Genomic DNA, 25,079 nt, shown 5'->3' on the forward strand with positions numbered 1-25,079 from the left:
TTATCCGCCAAAATAATTCCTCCCGACTTGAGACTTGATGATAATCCCTCCATTTGAAATTTCATAAATCTTGTAAATCACAAAATGAAGGTCTAGACCACAGACCGGTCTAGACCACAGACGTTAAATTCATAGTCATATGTCAAATCATAGATATATTAAAATAAAAAACGATTCCAACTGTCAATTCAAAACGTCAAACAAAAACAAAACTTAAAAATTTGAAAACAGTTTGCTTTGAAGCTTGAAGTTTTTGGAAAAAGTATGATAATTTGTTGGGAATTTTAGAATATTTTGGATTTAAAGGGTATGGATATCCCAGATACCAGATTATTGCAAGTAGATGATATAAATTTAAACCAATCACGAAATGAAGAGGAACAAGAGGATTTAGAAGATCAGAAACGTAGAAAAGAAGAGGTACCTATTAAAATACATTCTGAGTACATTTAAAATGATTTTCTTTTTAGTTACATGCACTATTAGGGGACAAATTAAACGACTATGATGAAAGTACAGATGATTCTATAGTTTCTGGAATGTCTTGCAATGATGCAGAAAGTAATAAGTATCTCCAAGCTAATAATCAACATGAACAACTGCAAAATCTGTATGAAGTTAGACTGCGAGAATTACAAGCTCTTAGAGAAGAGCACAAAGGAAAGACTGAAGGGTTCACGAAAGAGATCAAGACATATAAAAGACAATTGCTATTAACGAAAGCAGAATTAGAACAAATAAAGGTGTCATATAAAAATAGTGAAGATTTATTAGGCATGTATTATAATCATAATCTGTTATTCTTTATTTTAAAGCAGCAGTTTCCAAACTTTGTGCACTAACTACCCCTAACTAGAAAATCTTTTCTTTGCCGAAAAAATAATTTTCTCTGTTTTACATGAGCATAAATCATTGGCAAATAATTGATTATACATTAGCACAAACTAAAATCATCATAATGGGAAGTGTGGGATTGTTTCTTCTCACACTACTACTACATGTCAGATTGCTCTCAGCCTTGCCAGTATTCTTTCTTTCAGACACTTTCAGTGGCCATACCTCACAGCTATATATAGTGATACTTTTCACTATAGTCTCATATATCCTTTTTTTGTTTTCTTTGCTGATGAATTTGTCACATAAAATGCTGTTCCATATGGCTTTGACTAATGTTCCATAGTGCGAAATATTGATGTAGTCAGTTCGCTAAACTCAGACACAACTGGCAAGTGATTTTAGTAGGTAATTTTTTTGTTTTTGGCCAATTTTGCCAAAATTGGCAAAATTACTAACTATTTAGTAATTATTTTTTTTGCCCATTTTACCAAATTGGCAAAATTACTTACTAAAATCACTAGCCAGTTACCAGTGTTACCTTAGCCATAAATTTCATCCATAAATTTTTTTTTCATATTTTCACAAAAATTTGGTATAAATTTATCAAAAATGAATAAAAGAGATAATATTGAAAAGAAAAATGTTATATATGTTATATATGTTTGGAAAAAAAAATTTAAACGGGCGATGTATTGACGGTGAGTAGATAATGCCACTCAAATTCAAAAATCCTTTATGGATGGTACGTTAGTCAACTTTTTTTCTCAGTTTTTTGTTAAATTCTCAAAGTAAATATAATAAAGCATAACATATAAAAAAATCCTGATGGAGGTATTTTCCAAAACAAGCGAAAAAAATTCTGAAACTTAGATGTATTGCTCGGTATTCGTTAATACGTCTCAAATTCAAAAATCCTTTATGGATGGTACGTTAGTCAACTTTTTTTCTCAGTTTTTTGTTAAATTCTCAAAGTAAATATAATAAAGCATAACATATAAAAAAAATCGTGATGGAGGTATTTTCCAAAACAAGCGAAAAAAATTCTGAAACTTAGATGTATTGCACGGTATTCGTTAATACGTCTCAAATTCAAAAATCCTTTATGGATGGTACGTTAGTCAACTATTTTCTCAGTTTTTTGTTAAATTCTCAAAGTAAATATAATAAAGCATAACATATAAAAAAAACGTGATCGAGGTATTTTCCAAAACAAGAGAACAAAATTCTGAAACTTAGATGTATTGCGGGCTATTCGGTAATACGTCTCAAATTCAAAAATCCTTTATGGATGGATCGTTAGTCAACTTTTTTTCTCAGTTTTTTATTAAATTCTCAAAGTAAATATAATTAAGCATAACATATAAAAAAATCGTGATGGAGGTATTTTCCAAAATAAGCGAAAAAAATTCTGAAACTTAGATGTATTGCGCGGTATTCGTTAATATGTCTCAAATTCAAAAATCCTTTATGGATGGTACGTTAGTCAACTTTTTTTCTCAGTTTTTTGTTAAATTCTCAAAGTAAATATAATAAAGCATAACATATAAAAAAAACGTGATGGAGGTATTTTCCAAAACAAGAGAACAAAATTCTGAAACTTAGATGTATTGCGGGCTATTCGGTAATACGTCTCAAATTCAAAAATCCTTTATGGATGGATCGTTAGTCAACTTTTTTTCTCAGTTTTTTGTTAAATTCTCAAAGTAAATATAATTAAGCATAACATATAAAAAAATCGTGATGGAGGTATTTTCCAAAACAAGCGAAAAAAATTCTGAAACTTAGATGTATTGCGCGGTATTCGTTAATACGTCTCAAATTCAAAAATCCTTTATGGATGGTACGTTAGTCAACTTTTTTTCTCAGTTTTTTGTTAAATTCTCAAAGTAAATATAATAAAGCATAACATAAAAAAAACGTGATGGAAGTATTTTCCAAAACAAGAGAAAAAAATTCTGAAACTTAGATGTATTGCGGGCTATTCGGTAATACGTCTCAAATTCAAAAATCCTTTATGGATGGATCGTTAGTTAACTTTTTTTCTCAGTTTTTTGTTAAATTCTCAAGAATTCTCAGAATTTTTTTCGCTTGTTTTGGAAAATACCTCCATCACGATTTTTTTATATGTTATGCTTTATTATATTTACTTTGAGGATTTAACAAAAAACAGAAAAAAAGTTGACTAACGTACCATCCATAAAGGATTTTTGAATTTGAGACGTATTAACGAATACCGCGCAATACATCTAAGTTTCAGAATTTTTTTCGCTTGTTTTGGAAAAATACCTCCATCACGATTTTTTTATATGTTATGCTTTATTATATTTACTTTGAGAATTTAACAAAAAACTGAGAAAAAAGTTGACTAACGATCCATCCATAAAGGATTTTTGAATTTGAGACGTATTAACGAATACCGCGCAATACATCTAAGTTTCAGAATTTTTTTCGCTTGTTTTGGAAAATACCTCCATCACGATTTTTTTATATGTTATGCTTTATTATATTTACTTTGAGAATTTAACAAAAAACTGAGAAAAAAAGTTGACTAACGTACCATCCATGAAGGATTTTTGAATTTGAGACGTATTAACGAATAGCGCGCTATACATCTAAGTTTCAGAATTTTTTTCGCTTGTTTTGGAAAATACCTCCATCACGATTTTTTTTATATGTTATGCTTAATTATATTTACTTTGAGAATTTAACAAAATACTGAGAAAAAAAGTTGACTAACGATCCATCCATAAAGGATTTTTGAATTTGAGACGTATTAACGAATACCGCGCAATACATCTAAGTTTCAGAATTTTTTTCGCTTGTTTTGGAAAATACCTCCATCACGATTTTTTTATATGTTATGCTTTATTATATTTACTTTGAGAATTTAACAAAAAACTGAGAAAAAAAGTTGACTAACGTACCATCCATAAAGGATTTTTGAATTTGAGACGTATTAACGAATAGCGCGCAATACATCTAAGTTTCAGAATTTTTTTCTCTTGTTTTGGAAAATACCTCCATCACGATTTTTTTTATATGTTATGCTTTATTATATTTACTTTGAGAATTTAACAAAAAACTGAGAAAAAAAGTTGACTAACGATTCATCCATAAAGGATTTTTGAATTTGAGACGTATTAACGAATACCGCGCAATACATCTAAGTTTCAGAATTTTTTTCTCTTGTTTTGGAAAATACCTCCATCACAATTTTTTTGTATGTTATGCTTTATTATATTTACTTTGAGAATTTAACAAAAAACTGAGAAAAAAAGTTGACTAGCGATTCATCCATAAATGATTTTTGAATTTGAGACGTATTAACGAATACCGCGCAATACATCTAAGTTTCAGAATTTTTTTCGCTTGTTTTGGAAAATACCTCCATCACGATTTTTTTATATGTTATGCTTAATTATATTTACTTTGAGAATTTAATAAAAAACTGAGAAAAAAAGTTGACTAACGTACCATCCATAAAGGATTTTTGAATTTGAGGCGTATTAACGAATACCGCGCAATACATCTAAGTTTCAGAATTTTTTTCTCTTGTTTTGTAAAATACCTCCATCACGTTTTTTTATATGTTATGCTTTATTATATTTACTTTGAGAATTTAACAAAAAACTGAGAAAAAAAGTTGACTAACGATCCATCCATAAAGGATTTTTGAATTTGAGGCGTATTAACGAATACCGCGCAATACATCTAAGTTTCAGAATTTTTTTCGCTTGTTTTGGAAAATACCTCCATCACGATTTTTTTATATGTTATGCTTAATTATATTTACTTTGAGAATTTAACAAAAAACTGAGAAAAAAAGTTGACTAACGTACCATCCATAAAGGATTTTTGAATTTGAGACGTATTAACGAATAGCGCGCAATACATCTAAGTTTCAGAATTTTTTTCGCTTGTTTTGAAAAATACCTTTATCACGATTTTTTTATATGTTATGCTTAATTATATTTACTTTGAGAATTTAACAAAAAACTGAGAAAAAAAGTTGACTAACGTACCATCCATAAAGGATTTTTGAATTTGAGACGTATTTACGAATAGCGCGCAATACATCTAAGTTTCAGAATTTTTTTCGCTTGTTTTGAAAGATACCTCGCATCACGATTTTTTTATATGTTATGCTTTATTATATTTACTTTGAGAATTTAACAAGAAACTGAGAAAAAAAGTTGACTAACGATCCATCCATAAAGGATTTTTGAATTTGAGACGTATTACCGAATAGCCCGCAATACATCTAAGTTTCAGAATTTTTTTCTCTTGTTTTGGAAAATACCTGCATCACGTTTTTTCTATATGTTATGCTTTATTATATTTACTTTGAGAATTTAACAAAAAACTGAGAAAAAATGTTGACTAACGTACCATCCATAAAGGATATTTGAATTTGAGACGTATTAACGAATACCGCGCAATACATCTAAGTTTCAGAATTTTTTTCGCTTGTTTTGGAAAATACCTCCATCACGATTTTTTTATATGTTATGCTTTATTATATTTACTTTGAGAATTTAACAAAATACTGAGAAAAAAAGTTGACTAACGATCCATCCATAAAGGATTTTTGAATTTGAGACGTATTAACGAATACCGCGCAATACATCTAAGTTTCAGAATTTTTTTCGCTTGTTTTGGAAAATACCTCCATCACGATTTTTTTATATGTTATGCTTTATTATATTTACTTTGAGAATTTAACAAAAAACTGAGAAAAAAAGTTGACTAACGTACCATCCATAAAGGATTTTTGAATTTGAGACGTATTAACGAATACCGCGCAATACATCTAAGTTTCAGAATTTTTTTCGCTTGTTTTGGAAAATACCTCCATCACGATTTTTTTATATGTTATGCTTAATTATATTTACTTTGAGAATTTAACAAAAAACTGAGAAAAAAAGTTGACTAACGTACCATCCATGAAGGATTTTTGAATTTGAGACGTATTAACGAATAGCGCGCTATACATCTAAGTTTCAGAATTTTTTTCGCTTGTTTTGGAAAATACCTCCATCACGATTTTTTTTATATGTTATGCTTAATTATATTTACTTTGAGAATTTAACAAAATACTGAGAAAAAAAGTTGACTAACGATCCATCCATAAAGGATTTTTGAATTTGAGACGTATTAACGAATACCGCGCAATACATCTAAGTTTCAGAATTTTTTTCGCTTGTTTTGGAAAATACCTCCATCACGATTTTTTTATATGTTATGCTTTATTATATTTACTTTGAGAATTTAACAAAAAACTGAGAAAAAAAGTTGACTAGCGATTCATCCATAAAGGATTTTTGAATTTGAGACGTATTAACGAATACCGCGCAATACATCTAAGTTTCAGAATTTTTTTCGCTTGTTTTGGAAAATACCTCCATCACGATTTTTTTATATGTTATCCTTAATTATATTTACTTTGAGAATTTAATAAAAAACAGAAAAAAAGTTGACTAACGTACCATCCATAAAGGATTTTTGAATTTGAGGCGTATTAACGAATACCGCGCAATACATCTAAGTTTCAGAATTTTTTTCTCTTGTTTTGGAAAATACCTCCATCACGTTTTTTTATATGTTATGCTTTATTATATTTACTTTGAGAATTTAACAAAAAACTGAGAAAAAAAGTTGACTAACGATCCATCCATAAAGGATTTTTGAATTTGAGGCGTATTAACGAATACCGCGCAATACATCTAAGTTTCAGAATTTTTTTCGCTTGTTTTGGAAAATACCTCCATCACGATTTTTTTTATATGTTATGCTTAATTATATTTACTTTGAGAATTTAACAAAAAACTGAGAAAAAAAGTTGACTAACGTACCATCCATAAAGGATTTTTGAATTTGAGACGTATTAACGAATAGCGCGCAATACATCTAAGTTTCAGAATTTTTTTTCGCTTGTTTTGAAAAATACCTCCATCACGATTTTTTTTTATGTTATGCTTTATTATATTTACTTTGAGAATTTAACTAGAAACTGAGAAAAAAAGTTGACTAACGTACCATCCATAAAGGATTTTTGAATTTGAGACGTATTAACGAATAGCGCGCAATACATCTAAGTTTCATAATTTTTTTCTCTTGTTTTGGAAAATACCTCCATCACGATTTTTTTATATGTTATGCTTTATTATATTTACTTTGAGAATTTAACAAAAAACTGAGAAAAAAAGTTGACTAACGTACCATCCATAAAGGATTTTTGAATTTGAGACGTATTAACGAATAGCCCGCAATACATCTAAGTTTCAGAATTTTTTTCTCTTGTTTTGGAAAATACCTCCATCACGTTTTTTTATATGTTATGCTTTATTATATTTACTTTGAGAATTTAACAAAAAAACTGAGAAAAAAAGTTGACTAACGATCCATCCATAAAGGATTTTTGAATTTGAGACGTATTAACGAATACCGCGCAATACATCTAAGTTTCAGAATTTTTTTCTCTTGTTTTGGAAAATACCTCCATCACGATTTTTTTATATGTTATGCTTTATTATATTTACTTTGAGAATTTAACAAAAAACTGAGAAAAAAAGTTGACTAACGATTCATCCATAAAGGATTTTTGAATTTGAGACGTATTAACGAATACCGCGCAATACATCTAAGTTTCAGAATTTTTTTCGCTTGTTTTGGAAAATACCTCCATCACGATTTTTTTATATGTTATGCTTAATTATATTTACTTTGAGAATTTAATAAAAAACTTAGAAAAAAAGTTGACTAACGTACCATCCATAAAGGATTTTTGAATTTGAGACGTATTAACGAATACCGCGCAATACATCTAAGTTTCAGAATTTTTTTCTCTTGTTTTGGAAAATACCTCCATCACGTTTTTTTATATGTTATGCTTTATTATATTTACTTTGAGAATTTAACAAAAAACTGAGAAAAAAAGTTGACTAACGATCCATCCATAAAGGATTTTTGAATTTGAGGCGTATTAACGAATACCACGCAATACATCTAAGTTTCAGAATTTTTTTCTCTTGTTTTGGAAAATACCTCCATCACGTTTTTTTATATGTTATGCTTTATTATATTTACTTTGAGAATTTAACAAAAAACTGAGAAAAAAAGTTGACTAACGATCCATCCATAAAGGATTTTTGAATTTGAGGCGTATTAACGAATACCACGCAATACATCTAAGTTTCAGAATTTTTTTCGCTTGTTTTGGAAAATACCTTCATCACGATTTTTTTATATGTTATGCTTAATTATATTTACTTTGAGAATTTAACAAAAAACTGATAAAAAAAGTTGACTAACGTACCATCCATAAAGGATTTTTGAATTTGAGACGTATTAACGAATAGCGCGCAATACATCTAAGTTTCAGAATTTTTTTCGCTTGTTTTGGAAAATACCTCCATCATGATTTTTTTATATGTTATGCTTAATTATATTTACTTTGAGAATTTAATAAAAAACTGAGAAAAAAAGTTGACTAACGTACCATCCATAAAGGATTTTTGAATTTGAGACGTATTAACGAATAGCGCGCAATACATCTAAGTTTCAGAATTTTTTTTCGCTTGTTTTGAGAAATACCTCCATCACGATTTTTTTATATGGTATGCTTTATTATATTTACTTTGAGAATTTAACAAGAAACTGAGAAAAAAGTTGACTAACGTACCATCCATAAAGGATTTTTGAATTTGAGACGTATTAACGAATACCGCGCAATACATCTAAGTTTCAGAATTTTTTTCGCTTGTTTTGGAAAATACCTCCATCACGATTTTTTTATATGTTATGCTTTATTATATTTACTTTGAGAATTTAACAAAAAACTGAGAAAAAAAGTTGACTAACGATCCATCAATAAAGGATTTTTGAATTTGAGACGTATTACCGAATAGCCCGCAATACATCTAAGTTTCAGAGTTTTTTTCTCTTGTTTTGGAAAATACCTCCATCACGTTTTTTTTATATGTTATGCTTTATTATATTTACTTGGAGAATTTAATAAAAAACTGAGAAAAAAAGTTGACTCGTATTAACGAATACCGCGCAATACATCTAAGTTTCAGAATTTTTTTCGCTTGTTTTGGAAAATACCTCCATCACGATTTTTTTATATGTTATGCTTTATTATATTTACTTTGAGAATTTAATAAAAAACTGAGAAAAAAAGTTGACTCGTATTAACGAATACCGCGCAATACATCTAAGTTTCAGAATTTTTTTCGCTTGTTTTGGAAAATACCTCCATCACGATTTTTTTACATGTTATGCTTTATTATATTTACTTTGAGAATTTAACAAAAAACTGAGAAAAAAAGTTGACTAACGTACCTTCCATAAAGGATTTTTGAATTTGAGTGGCATTATCTACTCACCGTCAATACATCGCCCGTTTAAATTTTTTTTTCCAAACATATATAACATATATAACATTTTTCTTGTCAATATTATCTGTTTTATTCATTTTTGATAAATTTATACCAAATTTTTGTGAAAAAATGAAAAAAAAATTATGGATGAAATTTATGGCTAAGGTAACACCGGTTAGCCAGTTGTGTCTGAGCTTAGAGAACCAACTATACCTAGGTATTTGTAGTGGTAGTAGTGCTTTATCTTGGTAACGTTGTCTAATATGAGATCTTTTTGTTCTCCTCCAATGCACAAGTATTCGGTTTTCTTTTTATTCACTTCTAGACCCCATATATCATACTCTTTAATTCGTTTTCGGGCCATATACTTAGTTTAAATTGTCATAATCTGGAACCATGATTACTTGATCGTCTGTAAAATTGAAGTGGTATCCCCATGGTTCTACATTTTTGTTTCCATCTTTTTAAAGCACCTTTAAGATATATTTTAAATAAAATAGGGGACAGGCAACATTCTTGCTTTAATCCTGATTTATGTTACAAACTGTTACCCTGTTGTTATTTGTGTCACTGTTTTTTTTTATGTTTCTTCTCACATAATTTGTTAAATTATAATTTGTTAAAACATTTCAAAATAACCATCAATTTTTAGTTAATAATTCAGTTTTTTTTTTTAATAAGAAAGGTTGAAACAAATATTCATCTGATTATTTGCCTGTAACAATAATTTCAAAATGTTTAATTTTTAAAGAATGTCTGTGAACTACTTATGCTAATTTTATTATGAAATCATAAGTTAAAAAAATTTTGTACTGTGGATGGTATTTTGTAAAAATATTTGTGTATCTTATAATACTTTTGCTAGTGATAACCAACGAATCTCACAGTAGTATAGAAGTGCCTTATGGTCTCATCCCATTTCTTCACATAAATTTGAAAATAACTTTGTTTTCAAACAACTTTTTTTGATAAAATTCATATTTTTAACTATATCAAAAATATATTGCAATTCAGCACTTTGGTTTTTTGATTCTAGAGCTTGTGTATGAAAGTATGTTGCGGTGTGTGCAAATTAAATTTCAAGAATATTTTTTTTCTAATTCATTCAAACCTTCTTTATTTCTCATCATTGATTTCACTCCATCAGTGCAAAAACCAATACAATTTTCCCAAACTGACTTGTTTTGTTTAGAAAAAATCGCTATTAGTGAATCAAACAGACTATTAAAGGTGTAATATTTTAGTAATTTTTTTAATATGTTATAGCTTTATTCTTCAAGAATATCGATGTAGTAATATTGTTGCTAAACAGATAAGTGTCATTGTATACCGGGTGTAACAATGATAGTGTGTTTTCCTCAAAGTTTGGAACACCCTGTGGGATATTCTAGCGTATATAAAATATTGAAATTAAAACTCAACTGTAGCCTTAGGCTTACTTAACATTCTGCTTTTTGATTCATTCGCTTATGTTGGATAATAAAAAAGTTAGGTAATTTAACAACTAGCAACGTTCTTCATCAATACAGGGTGTTTCTAAACACTAAAGTGCGACAAACTTTAAGGGGCAATTCTGCATGGAAAATAATGAATGTTTGCTTTATAAACATATATCCGCAAATGCTTCGTTGCCGAGATACGGGATGTTGAATTTTTTCTTACAGACTGACGATTTATGTATTGCTCTAAAACCGGTTGAGATATGCAAATGAAATTTGGTAGGTTTTAAAAGGTAGTTATTGCCCATTTTTTGACATACAATTAAGAAATTTTTATTCACCATTGGCGTGAATACGGGTCATATTACCCAGTCATATTTCCTGTATGCACACCAATGGTGAATATAAAATTCTTAATTTTATGCCAAAAAATGCGCAATAACTAATAATAATAATAATAATAATGTTTATTTACTTCTCATTATGCTCTCATATATAACAATATTATAATAGAATAATTCAATACTAACATAATTACAAATTAATTTTAAGTTAAATATTTTCACATATAAATAAATAGTAAATAAACCAAAAGAAGAAATTCCCTGAAGAACCAGAGGTTGTGCTCAGGGATTACATTATTCAAATATTAAACATTAACAATACAAAAACGCATAACAAATATTAAAAATTAACAATACATAACTCATAACAACTCATAATGCATAACAAATATATTATATATTAGTAGTTATATTATAAATTTAATTAAAGATCGCATTCAAAAATTCAGTTCCAGTGTTCTTAATAAATTTTTTAAAAATGGAATTAATCATGTTGAATGAGTTTATTTTTCTCAAATATATTTTATAAATTTCGGGTAAATAATTAAATATTTTAGGAATATAGTATGTTAAATATATAAAATATTTAATATAAAAAATAAATAAATAATATTAAAAATGTTAAATATATACTCTCAACTACCTCTTAAAACCTACCAAATGTCATTTGCATATCTCAACCGGTTTTAGAGAAATAAATAAATCGTCAGTTTGTAAGAAAAAATTCAACATCCTGTATCTCGGAAAACGAAGCATTTGCGGACATATGTTTATCAAGCAAACGGTCATTATTTTTTTATGCAGAATTACCCAAATTAAGTTTTTCGCACTTATTTAGAAACCCCCTGTATTGATGAAGGACGTTGCTAGTTGTTGAAGTACCTAACTTTTTTTATTATCTAACATAAGCGAATGAATCAAAAAGCAAAATGTTAAGAAAGCCTAAGGCTACAGTTGACTTTTAATTTCAATATTTTATATACGCCAGAATATTCCACAGGGTGTTCCAAACTTTGAGGAAAAAACACACTATCATTGTTACACCCGGTATACAATGACACTTATCTGTTTAGCAACAATATTATTACATCGATATTCTTGAAGAATAAAGCTATAACATATTAAAAAAATCACTTAAATCGGACAACAGGAGTAGGAAATACAAGACATCAAAAATGTCCCATTTTTAAGGTGGTGCGTTAATTTTGATGCTTAGTGTATTCTGTTGGGTATAAATGCAGTGTAGGTGAATTTAGTATGGGGTTATTTAGTCTAGGCGCCAGAGGGGTCACCGTGTCCTTTTCAATTCTGATGGACAAACTCAACGGTTTCTTATAGATTTTTGGCTGCTGATTACGAATTTTAAGGGTAGATTTCGATCCGAGTGGTCAATTGTTTATAAATTGTTTATAAGGCTCTGGCTCATAAACTAAAAAAGACAAAAAAATGTTTCAAATAAAATTTGTTCCTTACTAAAAAATGAAAAAAAAAACGTTTATTAATCTTAAATCCAACAATTATAACTCAAGATATTGTAAAATTAGTGCACAATGCAAATTGAAAATTGCAAAATAAGTATTTTTCGAAGCTTTATCGACTTCTACGCATGCAAATGAGCCTTAGAAGGTCTCATTTAAAAGCTTCAGTAATAGGCTTCCAAACAAAGTTTGTTAAATTACTTTATCTTCATTTGTTTTAAAGTTATACCCGTTTGAAGGTATAATTTTCTTAAAAAAATTGAACATTAATTTGTTTATAAGCTTTTCAAGCAAATTTGAGCTATAAACATTTATACTTTAATTAACAATAATGATAGAAGAAATCAAAAGGAACATTTTGAGCTTACGAAAATGTTCTTCACTTTATTTTTGGCCAAGATATCGATATTTTAATAGCGCAAACTCTGAGGCACAAGATCGGCTCACAGCGTAAAGTTGTTCTGAAGCTATTTCCTTGTGGCATTAATTATTCTAAATGGGAAATAAACCACAATTTAACTAAAAAATGATTTTATTAACGTTTCCACGTCCAAATCAGACGTCGTTGTCAAAATACAAAATATTAATAAACTAAACAAAAATTTTGTTGCTTAGAAAAACATTATTTGCTAATATTAGCAAATTATTGCTAATAATTTAATTTAATCTGACTCAAAAAACTTTATAATAATATTGCCAATATTTATGAGTTGCGTTTCTGGAACGACTTTACTAAAAGATAGTTCATTAAATCTTTAATGAAAAATTTGAATTAGGGTTGGTTTCATGTAATCGAATGAACTATCTTTCAGTAATGTCGTCCCAGGAACGCCACTTATAAATGTTGGCAATATCATTTTAAACTACTTTAAAATGGATATGTCTGAATTCAGTCAGATTAAATTAAATTATTAGAAGAATTTTTTAATAAGCATCAACATTTTTGTTTAATTTATTAATATTTTTTATTTTGACAACGACGTCCGATTTGGACGTCAAAACGTTAATAAAATAATTTTTTAGTTAAATTGTGGCTTATTTTCCATTTAGAATAATTAATGCCGCAACTAAATAGCTTTAGAACAACTTTACGCTGTGTCGATCTTGTGCCCCAGAGCTTGCGCTATTAAAGTATCGATATCTTATAAAAGGCCAAAAATAAAGTTACAAACATTTTCGTAAGCTCGAAATGTTTCTTTTGAGTTCTTCTGTCATTATTGTTAATTAAAGTATAAATGTTTATAGCTCAAATTTGCTTGAAACGCTTATAAACAAATTAATGTACAATTTTTTTAAGAAAATTAAAACTTCAAACGGGTATTACTTTAAAACAAATGAAGATAAAGTAATTTAATAAACTTTTTTGCACGATTGATCATTTTTGACTGTTTACCGTGACAGATTTTACGTCAGTAGGTGACATTTACTAGCAACTCGACGGTAAGTAATCCAACTCGACGGTAAGTACTCCAACTCGACGGTAAGTAATTCACTTACCGTCGAGTTAAAAAATCTCTTAATTTTAATTTATTTTTTGAAAGAATAAAGAAAACTAACGAATTATTTATTAATATTGAAACTTATGGTACAATTTGTTAAATTATTTAATGAAATCCCACTTGTTTGGGCTGTGGTTTCACTTCTAACAGAAACTCCTGCAGAATCGCATACATTAGTAGTATTACTAGTATTAAAATAATTGCGGAACACCCTTCTTCCCAAGCCCGTTCAATTTCTTCAAATTCACTTTCGCTCATATTTTAATTTATAATAATCAAAATTGTACTTAAAATTATTGACAACTAAATAAAAACTCAATTCTCCATTGTTGTTATGCACCCTAGTTACTACCTAACAACCAAAGTATCTATCTTGATAAAATGAATGAAACTAGTCAATATGACGAAAATGTTTAATTTTATAATTTATAATGGTATCAATCGTGCAAAAAACGTTATAAGCATGTCGAACGTTAAGGGTAACCAATCTCAGACAATTGTCTTTGATCGGTATAAAACCCTTATTGTTCTCCATACTTAATATACTATTTTTGGAAGCCCATTAATAGACCTTTAAAAATTTGCATGCGTAAAAGTCGAGTTACGATCAATAAAGCTTCGAAAAATACTTATTTTGCAATTTTCATTGTGCACTAAATTTCATTAATTAATTTCATTAATTAATGCCGCAACTAAATAGCTTTAGAACAACTTTACGCTGTGAGTCGATTTTGTGCCTCAGAGCTTGCGCTATTAAAGTATCGATATCTTGGCCAAAAATAAAGTTACAAACATTTTCGTAAGCTCGAAATGTTTCTTTTGAGTTCTTCTATCGTTATTGTTAATTAAAGTATAAATGTTTATTGCTCAAATTTGCTTGAAACGCTTATAAACAAATTAATGTACAATTTTTTAAAGAAAATTAAAACTTCAAACGGGTATTACTTTAAAACAAATGAAGATAAAGTAATTTAATAAACTTTTTTTGGAAGCCCATTAATAGACCTTTAAAAATTTGCATGCGTAAAAGTCGAGTTACGATCAATAAAGCTTCGAAAAATACTTATTTTGCAATTTTCAATTTTCATTGTGCACTAATTTTACAATATCTTGAGTTCTAACTGTTGGATTTAAGTTTAGTAAACTTTTCTTCCTTCGTTTTTTATTAAGGAACAAATTTTATTTGAAACATTTTTTTTTTATAAAAAACCATACAGAAGTAAAAACTTCTTTTGCATATTGGTATAAAAAGTTTTATTAAAAAACATAAAAGTCCTCCAAAAGGATTTGCAAAACGTTTTCAATCTGAATCAGATCATCCTCAGTGCGTTCTCCTTCGTAAAAGAAACTAGCAACTTTTTGAAAAAGGTTACATCGATATTAATGGTTTACATAATAATTAAGTGATATTTGTAGCGACTCCAAGTCGATGTTACAAGATGAAATGTGCTAGGAGTGCTCAAAGGGCAACATGGTTCCCTGCTCGTTAAGAACTTGTGGTTCTTGCCAGTTCAATGGACACAGACCAACAATTGAACACAACAGTCCATTGAACTGGCAAGAACCACAAGTTCTTAACGAGCAGGGAACCATGTTGCCCTTTGAGCACTCCTAGCACATTTCATCTTGTAACATCGACTTGGAGTCGCTACAAATATCACTTAATTATTATGTAAACCATTAATATCGATGTAACCTTTTTCAAAAAGTTGCTAGTTTCTTTTACGAAGCAGAACGCACTGAGGATGATCTGATTCAGATTGAAAACGTTTTGCAAATCCTTTTGGAGGACTTTTATGTTTTTTAATAAAACTTTTTATACCAATATACAAAAGAAGTTTTTACTTCTGTATGGTTTTTTAACTATGGTATACAGCCAGCTACGGGGACTTTCCCATTGATTTTATTTTATTTTTTTTTTATTATTTTTTATCTCTTTTAGTTTATGAGCCAGATCCTTATAAACAATTTATAAACAATTAAATTGTATAACAATTTTTTGACCACTCGGATCGAAATCCACCCTCGAAATTCGTAATCAGCAGCCAAAAATCCATAAGAAACCGTTGAGTCTGTCCATCAGAATTGAAAAGGACACGGTGACCTCTATTTGGCGCCTAGACTAATTGTTAGATACTTGAGTTGTAGAAATGTATTGGCATAGGTAATGTGATGTTATTGTAAACAACTTATGGTTGAATCACCGTTTGTTCGATTTAAATATAATGTTAGCTGAACAACTGAGTTTTAATTGATTTGGACCAGAAAGGCATTTAACTACACACTTATTTGTGACAAAGGGAGTCTTAACATTCATCACATTGTCAACTTGAATTGCGAATTTGTGTCCTTAAATTTGTAATTCTTCTTTTTCTTTTACTTCTTGGAGATCTTTCGATCTGTTTAATTCTGAAGCTGCCTCTGGTTAATTTCCTGGGAGGTAAATTGCCAACTATCCCTCCCTCTTTTAGGTGGTCTTCCGGGGGTCTTGAACCGGGCGGGTTGTTTTCTAGGGCAATTTTTGGGAGTCTGCCTTCCCCACAATATCTTGAATTTTGCATTGCTCTCTAATGTCTGTATTTCTCACTCTGTCTCTTCTTGTTTTCCCCACTATTGTTCTTAGAGTTTTCATTTCGGCAACTCTTAGCATCTGTTTCGTTTTGTTGGTGTCTTCGCGCACTTCTATGCCATATGTCATGATCGGTCGTATGCAAGTCTCATTGTAGATTCTAATTTTACTATTTGTGCGCATATACGGATTTGACCAGACTATCTCCCGCAGACATCCTGACAATGCAGAGGCTTTGTTGATCTGACTCCTCAGGTTCTTTACTGGTCCGTGGGTGCTTGATATGTCTATGCCCAGATATCTGAATTGCACCACCTGTTCTATGGGGTTGTTCTCAACCACTAACTTACATCTAAGCGGATCTTTTGCTATTGTCATACATTTAGTTTTGTTGGTAGAAATGTTCATATTTAGTTGGCGGCTTATTTGAAAGAGCTGTCTCTGACGATCATCTTCTCTTCTGATTCGGCAATAATTGCTGAATCATCTGCGTAACACACCATACCAATTCTTTTGTTGCCCATTCTGTATCCGAGATTAAGACACTGGCGAAGCGTCCATGTAACCACTGTTACCATTGGTAACAGTTAAAAATCTTGTAAATAAATATTTTATGACTACTGTGAAATAATTCCATTTTATTTTTTTTTTCAATATAAATACATATGAGTGCTAATAGTAATTCACTAAAAAGCCAACTCGACGCACGAAAATATTGGCGAATTTAATGGTTTAAAGGTTAATGTTACCACTTTTAAATGTGGATACAAATGAAGGTCCATCGGTCGGACGCTCGAAGACTGCTCGTGTCTGAAAATGTTGAAAGGCGAAGGCGGTAGCGCGCTGTGGATATTAGTATTCTTGTTACCACTTTTTGGAATGGTTACAATGGTTACTTACCTATTACAGTGTGCGTGCAATTAAACATGGATGAGTGTCGTTGACGACTTTTTTTTTGAAGTTTTTGACACTATGATTATCCAACTTAAAAATAGGTTTTCTAATTTAAAGCAAACAATTTTCAGATAGGACCTTTCATCAATTTTTCAGCTATATGGATAAAAATTTGACACAGTAAAGTTAAAAAACAGAATTGACAGTTCTTTATAATGATCCAGGTTATATTAAAAAAAATGTACAAGAATTGTATCAATATTTAACGTCTTCAGAACTTGATAATGCATTTTATGAACTTGATAATGCAATTTAGGAAAATTGGCAAACCTATTTTAATAATTCCGGCTACAAGTGCATCCGTTGAAAGAAGTTTTTCAGCAATGAAACGGATTAAAACATGCCAAAGAAATACCCAATTGCAAGATCGAATGTCGTCATTTTCTGTAATTTTCATTGAGTAACGCTTTTTACATGGATTAATGACAGAACTCTCTTTCTACGATTCTGTTATTAACATTTTTCCAGATAAAATAAACAAAAACTTATATTTGCGAGGTTCGTTTATACAAGATTTTTTACATCTGGGTTTGGTAACACTTTAGAAAAAGTCACGCGTCTCCACTGGATTAAGAGATGTTACTTTGTTTATAATTTTATAGCAATTACTATTTTTTTTTAAATTGTCGGTCTCTGACACCGTAGTGACTCTTGATGCTCCGTTTATCCTAGCGACTAACGGAGGGTTAAGAATACCTGTGAAAAGTTTCATCGTTGTATTTAACAGGGTTATTCCTCTGTAGTTTTGTGGGCAAGTTTTTTGTCTTTTTTTAACTATGGGGATTGTGATGCTCTTATGCCATTGCTCTGGTGTTTCTGTTTCGTTTAACATTTTTTTAAAGAGTTGCGACAGTTTACTTGCAAGTTCAGAGCCTCCATATTTTAAAAGTTCATTTGGTATACCATCAGTTCCAGGTGATTTTCTGTTTTGTAGCTTCTTGATTTTTGCTTTTACCTCTTCTCCATTAATTGTAGCACTTATATGTGTTTCGTATTCGTTTATATTCAGCGTTTCTTCAGCATCATATAGCTCTTTAAAATGCTGTTGCCATGTCTCTATAGGTGCTCCCTTGGTCTGCACGAAATCGTTAACTGGTTTTTTCCTGTTCCGAAGCATTTTCTATACTTTCTTTTGGGCACCATATAGGTCGTAGTCCATGTCGAGAGTGAATTTAGCCCAATGTTCTCTTTTGATTGATTTTATTCTTGCGGTTACTTCGTTTCTTACTTGGACATATTCTGTGAGAGCTTCTTCAGATTGTGTGGTTTTGTATGTCAGGTAGCATTTGCGTTTTAATTCAGAGAGTTCTTTTACCTCTTGACAAAACCACGGTTTAGTGTGGTTTGTCGGTCTAGTGTTAATTTTCCGCTTTCCAATCGCTTCTTCTGCTGCTTCGTTGATGCATTTCTTAATTTTTTGTCAAGTATCTTCTACTCCCCATTCTGGTTGTAAGTCGATCTCTTTTAGTTTGCTGGCAATCCTGTTCTGATAAAGGAGTTTTGTACTCTTTGTTGCTAGCGACTCTATATTGTATTTTTCGATGAACATTGGGGATTTTCTGTTTCGCTGCGGACGTTCTAGTAGCATCTTGAATAAAACAAGGTTGTGATCGGTCCCCAGGTTAGCAGATATAAGGTCTCTGACATCAAGTACTTGTGGCGGTGTTATCACTCGATTTGTTATAAAATTTATCATTATCTCTAATGAATCTTAGTCTTATTTTGCCCAGATGGCAACCCTGTAAGCTCTGCTCCACAGCGGGTTCAATATAAAAACCAGTATGTTACCATATGCGATACTAAGAGCACAATAAAACATGTGAACGCCTATCAAGTTATTTGTTCACTGTATCGATCAATACATATTTACCATTATGATTCACCAGCAACCAATCTATTTTACTCAACAATTTATACAATTAACTGTTCAAATAATTCTGCTGATATATTAAGAATTCTTCCCCATACCATATCAGCAAAAGGAATCTGACATTTATGATTGGCAAAATATTCCTCAACATTGGCTATACAATATCTACAGCAGTGGGCAAAACAATGTCTTTGCCAACTGTATGGTTTCCAATTGTTGTTAAGTTTTTTATTGTACAGTAAATTCTGGTAACTTTACTTGATCTATTAGCTATATTATATTATTTTTCTTAATTTTTTTGTGCATAATCGGTGGCGGTTTATATGTAGAGGAGCGCATGCCGTATCGATTAGAGCGCGGAGCAGCAAACCTAATGGATACGCATCTTACAGTTAATACATATTCACAAAAAAGGAACAAAACGGCATTTTTTCAAATATTCATAATCATGAGAGAAATAACTTCATGTAGTAAATTTTTCTTTGCTTGGCCTAATAATTTGGCCAGGTACTGTATACCAGAATTTGGCCGACTTGAGAGATACAGAAATGGTTCAAGGTATTTAGCCATAAACTTTTACAATATACTGCCAGCTAGAATAGAAGATCTTAATTTTCATCAATTTAAGGCAAAAATTAAGAGTTAGGTACCTTATAGTGATTGCCTTTTTTCCTTTGAGGAGTATTTTACTTACAATTTTATTCGCTGTGGTTGTTAACTGTATTTTATATTTTATAGGTCTGGATCCCGCGTATGAAAAAAAAGTTGATAATAGCAAGCTGAAAATTTGTTAATAGCTTAAGGGTGTCTAGTCGGATAAACTTTGATATATGGGAACACTGGAACAGGGGCAGTTTTAATTGTGGAACAGGTTAAAAATTTGGAACGGTCACATCACGAAAACGGCACATTTATTTTGTCCGACAGAACAGACTTAAACTCTCCGAACAGAGATTAAACTCTCATGCAAAAATCAGACTGCTATTTATCACCTGTCATAATTCCTGTCATTTGACATATTCTACATGTTCCACTCATTAAAACGCCCATTTAGTGATAAATAGCAGTCTGATTTTTGCATGAGAGTTTAATCTCTGTTCGGAGAGTTTAAGCCCGTTCTGTCGGACAAAATAAATGTGCCGTTTTCGTGGTCTGACCGTTCCAAATTTTTAACCTGTTCCACAATTAAAACTTCCCCCGTTCCAGTGTTCCCATATATCAAAGTTTGTCCGACTAGACACCCTTAAGCTATTAACAAATTTTCAGCTTGATATTAATCAACTTTTTTTTCATACGCGGGATCCAGACCTATTATATTTGTGTGTATATTCTGTATATATTGACTATATTGACATTGTTGTATTTATTTATTTGACTTGTAAAAGATACTTTTGTATTATTATTATCAATAAACTATATATCTATCTATATTTGTTGCAGTTGAGAAGACAAGTAACCTTAAGGATTTAGAAGCTATGTTAGAAAGTAAAGAACAACAGATTCAAAATTATGAGAAAAATATCCAGAATGTAAGTATCAATTAAAATAAGTTCTTGACTTAAGTCACTAAGCCTTTTGTTTGTATTGATATCTTTTATTAGCACCTATTAACCAGACTTTATTGGATTTCTTATGGGTCATATGGAATTAAGTGTCAACTATTTTACAACTTTAGCATAATAGCCCAATAAATGACCGTTTTGGACTGTAATTTTCAGGGGCAACTTCGAATTGCATGAAAATTTGGATTTAGGTTCTACTTACCCTCCACTTCAAAGTTGAATTTGTGCCGTTGGTTGCTTTTACTTGGGGGGTGACAGTCACCCCTTCTCGGGGGGTGAGAAACGCGTGTTTAAAATAAGAACGGAAATGGATAAATTGACATATTTTAAGCAACTTTCGTTCTATAAAGTTTTTTACGTAAGTCAATACTTTTCTAGTTATTCGCGATTGAAAATGTTGATTTTTCGACAAAAAAACTACGTTTTCAGGCCGTTTTTCGCAAATAACTCAAAAACTAATAGGTCTGGATCCCGCGTATGAAAAAAAAGTTGATTAATAGCAAGCTGAAAATTTGTTAATAGCTTAAGGGTGTCTAGTCGGACAAACTTTGATATATGGGAACACTGGAACAGGGGAAGTTTTAATTGTGGAACAGGTTAAAAATTTGGAACGGTCAGACCACGAAAACGGCACATGTATTTTGTCCGACAGAACAAACTTAAACTCTCCGAACAGAGATTAAACCCTCATGCAAAAATCAGACTGCTATTTATCACCAAATGGGCGTTTTAATAAGTGGAACATTTAGAATATGTCAAATGACAGGAATTATGACAGGTGATAAATAGCAGTCTGATTTTTGCACGAGAGTTTAATCTCTGTTCGGAGAGTTTAAGTCTATTCTGTCGGACAAAATAAATGTGCCGTTTTCGTGGTCTGACCGTTCCAAATTTTTAACCTGTTCCACAATTAAAACTGCCCCTGTTCCAGTGTTCCCATATATCAAAGTTTATCCGACTAGACACCCTTAAGCTATTAACAAATTTTCAGCTTGCTATTAATCAACTTTTTTTTCATACGCGGGATCCAGACCTATAAATATTTTATCAAAAAAATGTTATTAGCAAAAGTGTAGCTTATAAAAAAATGATGTATCAGTAACGTCTACAAATTAAGCAAAACCAAAGTTGTAGCTCATGAAATATACGTTCTTGTTCGTCTAATTCCCAATCGAACAATTCAACGCGAAATCACCGAAAAACTCAGAATTCTTCGGAAAAAGCTTATTAACATTTTTAAATTATCTGAAAAAAGCTTTATAAATGTTTTTTACAAAAGTTTATAGCATCAAAAATAAACGAGTTACACTGAAAAAAAAGTTGGCCTTTTTTTTTGGTAAAAAAAAAATCGTGAAAACCGCCCTCTATTTAGCACCCTAAATAAAATTAATCGTTAACGCTTTATCCTTTATTTTAACTGTATGTGTATTGCTTATATGATCTGTAAGTTTGATTGGTTTAAAGTGCTTAATTTAAAAAAAATTGGTTTTATATTAAAAAAAAATTTCTAAAAATTTTTGAAAAATTTTCTTTTTTCATAATAATTTAAAAAGTATTAGTGACAAGAAAAATCTTAAAGAGTAAAAAAGTGTAGGCTTTATATGCTATTATAAATATGCTAGTTTCATTTTGCAAGTAAAAGCAACCAACGGCACAATTTCAACTTTGAAGTGGAGGGTACGTAGAACCTAAATCCAAATTTTCATGCAATTCTAAGTTGCCCCTGAAAATTACACGGTATCGCCGTATTTCCCGTTCATTTACTGGGCTATAATAAATACATGATGAGTGCGCTAATAACCGGCAACATAACGGAAAAAACGGAAAACATAATATTTTGTGAAATAAAAAGAGATGAAACTAGTAGAGGTGGGAAATTATCAATAGAACCTATAAATTTACATTATATTGATGGTTTTTCACCTTTAGACTTACAGGAGTCGAACACATTTTATAAAATTCTCCTGTCACAGTGGCAGTTGCCAAACTCTTCCAATATGTCTAAAGGTGGGAAACTATCAATTTAATGTAAATTATCAATAGAGAACGCCAACTGGCATGTACAGCTGGTTCCTAAAAAAACTGATACGACTCTTACAGCGTATTTTGTAGAAAATTGAGCAGTGTATTTTGAAGGATAAATACTTATTATTTACATACTGTCACTGTCACTGCCAAATCATTTGTCAGATAACTTATTCTGTTCAACCTCAAAAAATGGCTTCACATGCTAGCAAAGAACTAAAAGCAAGAATTGTAACAAAATTAGAAGATGGTTGGTCACTATCTGCCGTAGCGAACCATTTTAACGTAAGCAGAACAACAGTTTTTAATATTAATAAAAGATGGAGAGAACAAGAAACTCTCGAAAGAAAGCAAGGTTCTGCAAGTTCAAAACTGCAAGAATTATGTCACAGTTTCCGGGAAAAGAAGACAACAACTTGGTGCAGAATTAAAGCATCGCGTCTTAGGTACCGAACTGCGGCAAAAAAAGGCTCTTACACCACAACAGAAGCAATCAAGACCTATATTTTCTTTAAACAATCAGCTACATCAAGATTTTTGGGACACCTACTATCATTTATATAATCTTTATAAATGCAGGAATTCAAAATAATATCAAAATTTAGACCTTAATTATTATTACAATTTATGAATTAACATAATAATATGTAATTAGTTGTTTGTTGTTTGTTTGTTTATTTTATATTATTTGTCTGTCATAATAAATATAAATGTCTGACCAATTAAATACACTGCTCAAAATGATCAAATCTTACTAAGAGTCGTATCAGTTTTTTTAGGAACCAGCTGTACATTGATAATATTGTAGTGTAGATCATATTTTGCCATGTGTAAGCCATATTAGATATGACAAATTTCTGCTAATGCACAATAACGCACGTCCTTATGTCGCTGGAATAGTGAATACTTACCCTGATGAGAGTCAGCTTAAAATTTATATTGGTTACCATATAGCCCACAACAAATTTAAATCCAATTGAACATTTATATGACATTTAAAACGTCTCACTATGCAATATTTTTGTCCGTGAGTGTATTTGATCTTGCACATTTGTCTTGTGCTTTGCTTCTTTTTCTTTGATATTGTGAAATTTATTAAGGTGCAGAGACTAAGCTAGGCTGGACACATAGCTAGGATATCAGATAATGTTTTGAATGAATGAATTAATATACGCTATGAGCTCGTAGGTAGAGGGGATAATTAAAAATTCGCGAGCGCTAATAGTGACAAGTCTGTAAGCTTTTACTGGAAATTTGACATAAATGTCAAAGTGATTAATTTAAAACATTGAAATTAAAAACATTAATAGGAAATAATATTAGTTGGTGACAGTGGCGTGCTGGAACTTTTCAAGCGGCCCGGTGATTTTATAGAAAAGCGGCCTCCCATCCTCATTTTACCTTCTATTATCAGAATGTTTTATTCGGTATTTAAAAAAAAACAAAAAAACGGCATATATCTTGCGAGTCCCCTTCCAAAATGGAGATAATAACAGCTATCAAATCTCTGAGAAATAACAGGTCCCCGGGAATCGATAACATTGCTGCCGAACTACTTAAAACTGACCCGCATCTAACCGCTGAACTTTTGCTCCCCATAATCCGAGAGGTGTGGGAAACAAACCGCATTCCAGCGGGCTAGAAAAAAGGTAATATTATTAAGCTTCCAAAAAAGGGCAACCTCACACTGTGCAAAAATTGGAGAGGAATAACCTTGCTTACCGTCATAAATAAAATTTTTACGATCATCATACATAAAAGATTAACAAACAAGGTTGAATTTCGAGCGAATCAAGCAGGTTTTAGACCAGAATCTTCCTGCATAGATCACATTAATACAGTGAGGGTAATAATGGAACAATCGGTTGAATGGAACACACCTCTATACATGGTCTTTGTCGATTTCGAACGTGCCTTTGACAGCCTGTCTCATGCTGCTATATGGAAAATTTTAGAGCTAAGAAACATTCCTCATAAAATAATTTCCATTATAAAGTCACTGTACACTGAGGCGACGTGCAGCGTGACACACAATGGGGTCAACAGTGACGAATTTGACGTACTTACTGGAGTCAGACAGGGATGTGTGCTTTCTCCGTTTCTGTTTAACATAGCTCTGGA

The 25,079-nt window shown here is 30.7% G+C and overlaps 1 protein-coding gene across 4 annotated transcripts in view; it reads left to right on the forward strand.

The window, feature by feature from the left end:
• The first annotated feature begins 182 nt into the window (after positions 1 to 182).
• The window catches only part of LOC114326972 (putative autophagy-related protein 11), a 105,354-nt gene continuing 80,457 nt past the window's right edge, over positions 183 to 25,079 (forward strand). For all 4 annotated transcript variants that reach the window (XM_050657001.1, XM_050656989.1, XM_050656995.1 and 1 more), the window contains exons 1-3: positions 183 to 420; positions 471 to 774; positions 20,812 to 20,900. In XM_050657001.1, coding sequence (XP_050512958.1) covers positions 310 to 420; positions 471 to 774; positions 20,812 to 20,900 — 504 coding nt within the window. In that variant the 5' untranslated portion in view covers positions 183 to 309. The remainder of the gene's footprint in view (positions 421 to 470; positions 775 to 20,811; positions 20,901 to 25,079) is intronic.

Source organism: Diabrotica virgifera, chromosome 1, assembly GCF_917563875.1.
Source record: "Diabrotica virgifera virgifera chromosome 1, PGI_DIABVI_V3a".
Taxonomy (NCBI): Eukaryota; Metazoa; Arthropoda; class Insecta; order Coleoptera; family Chrysomelidae; genus Diabrotica; species Diabrotica virgifera.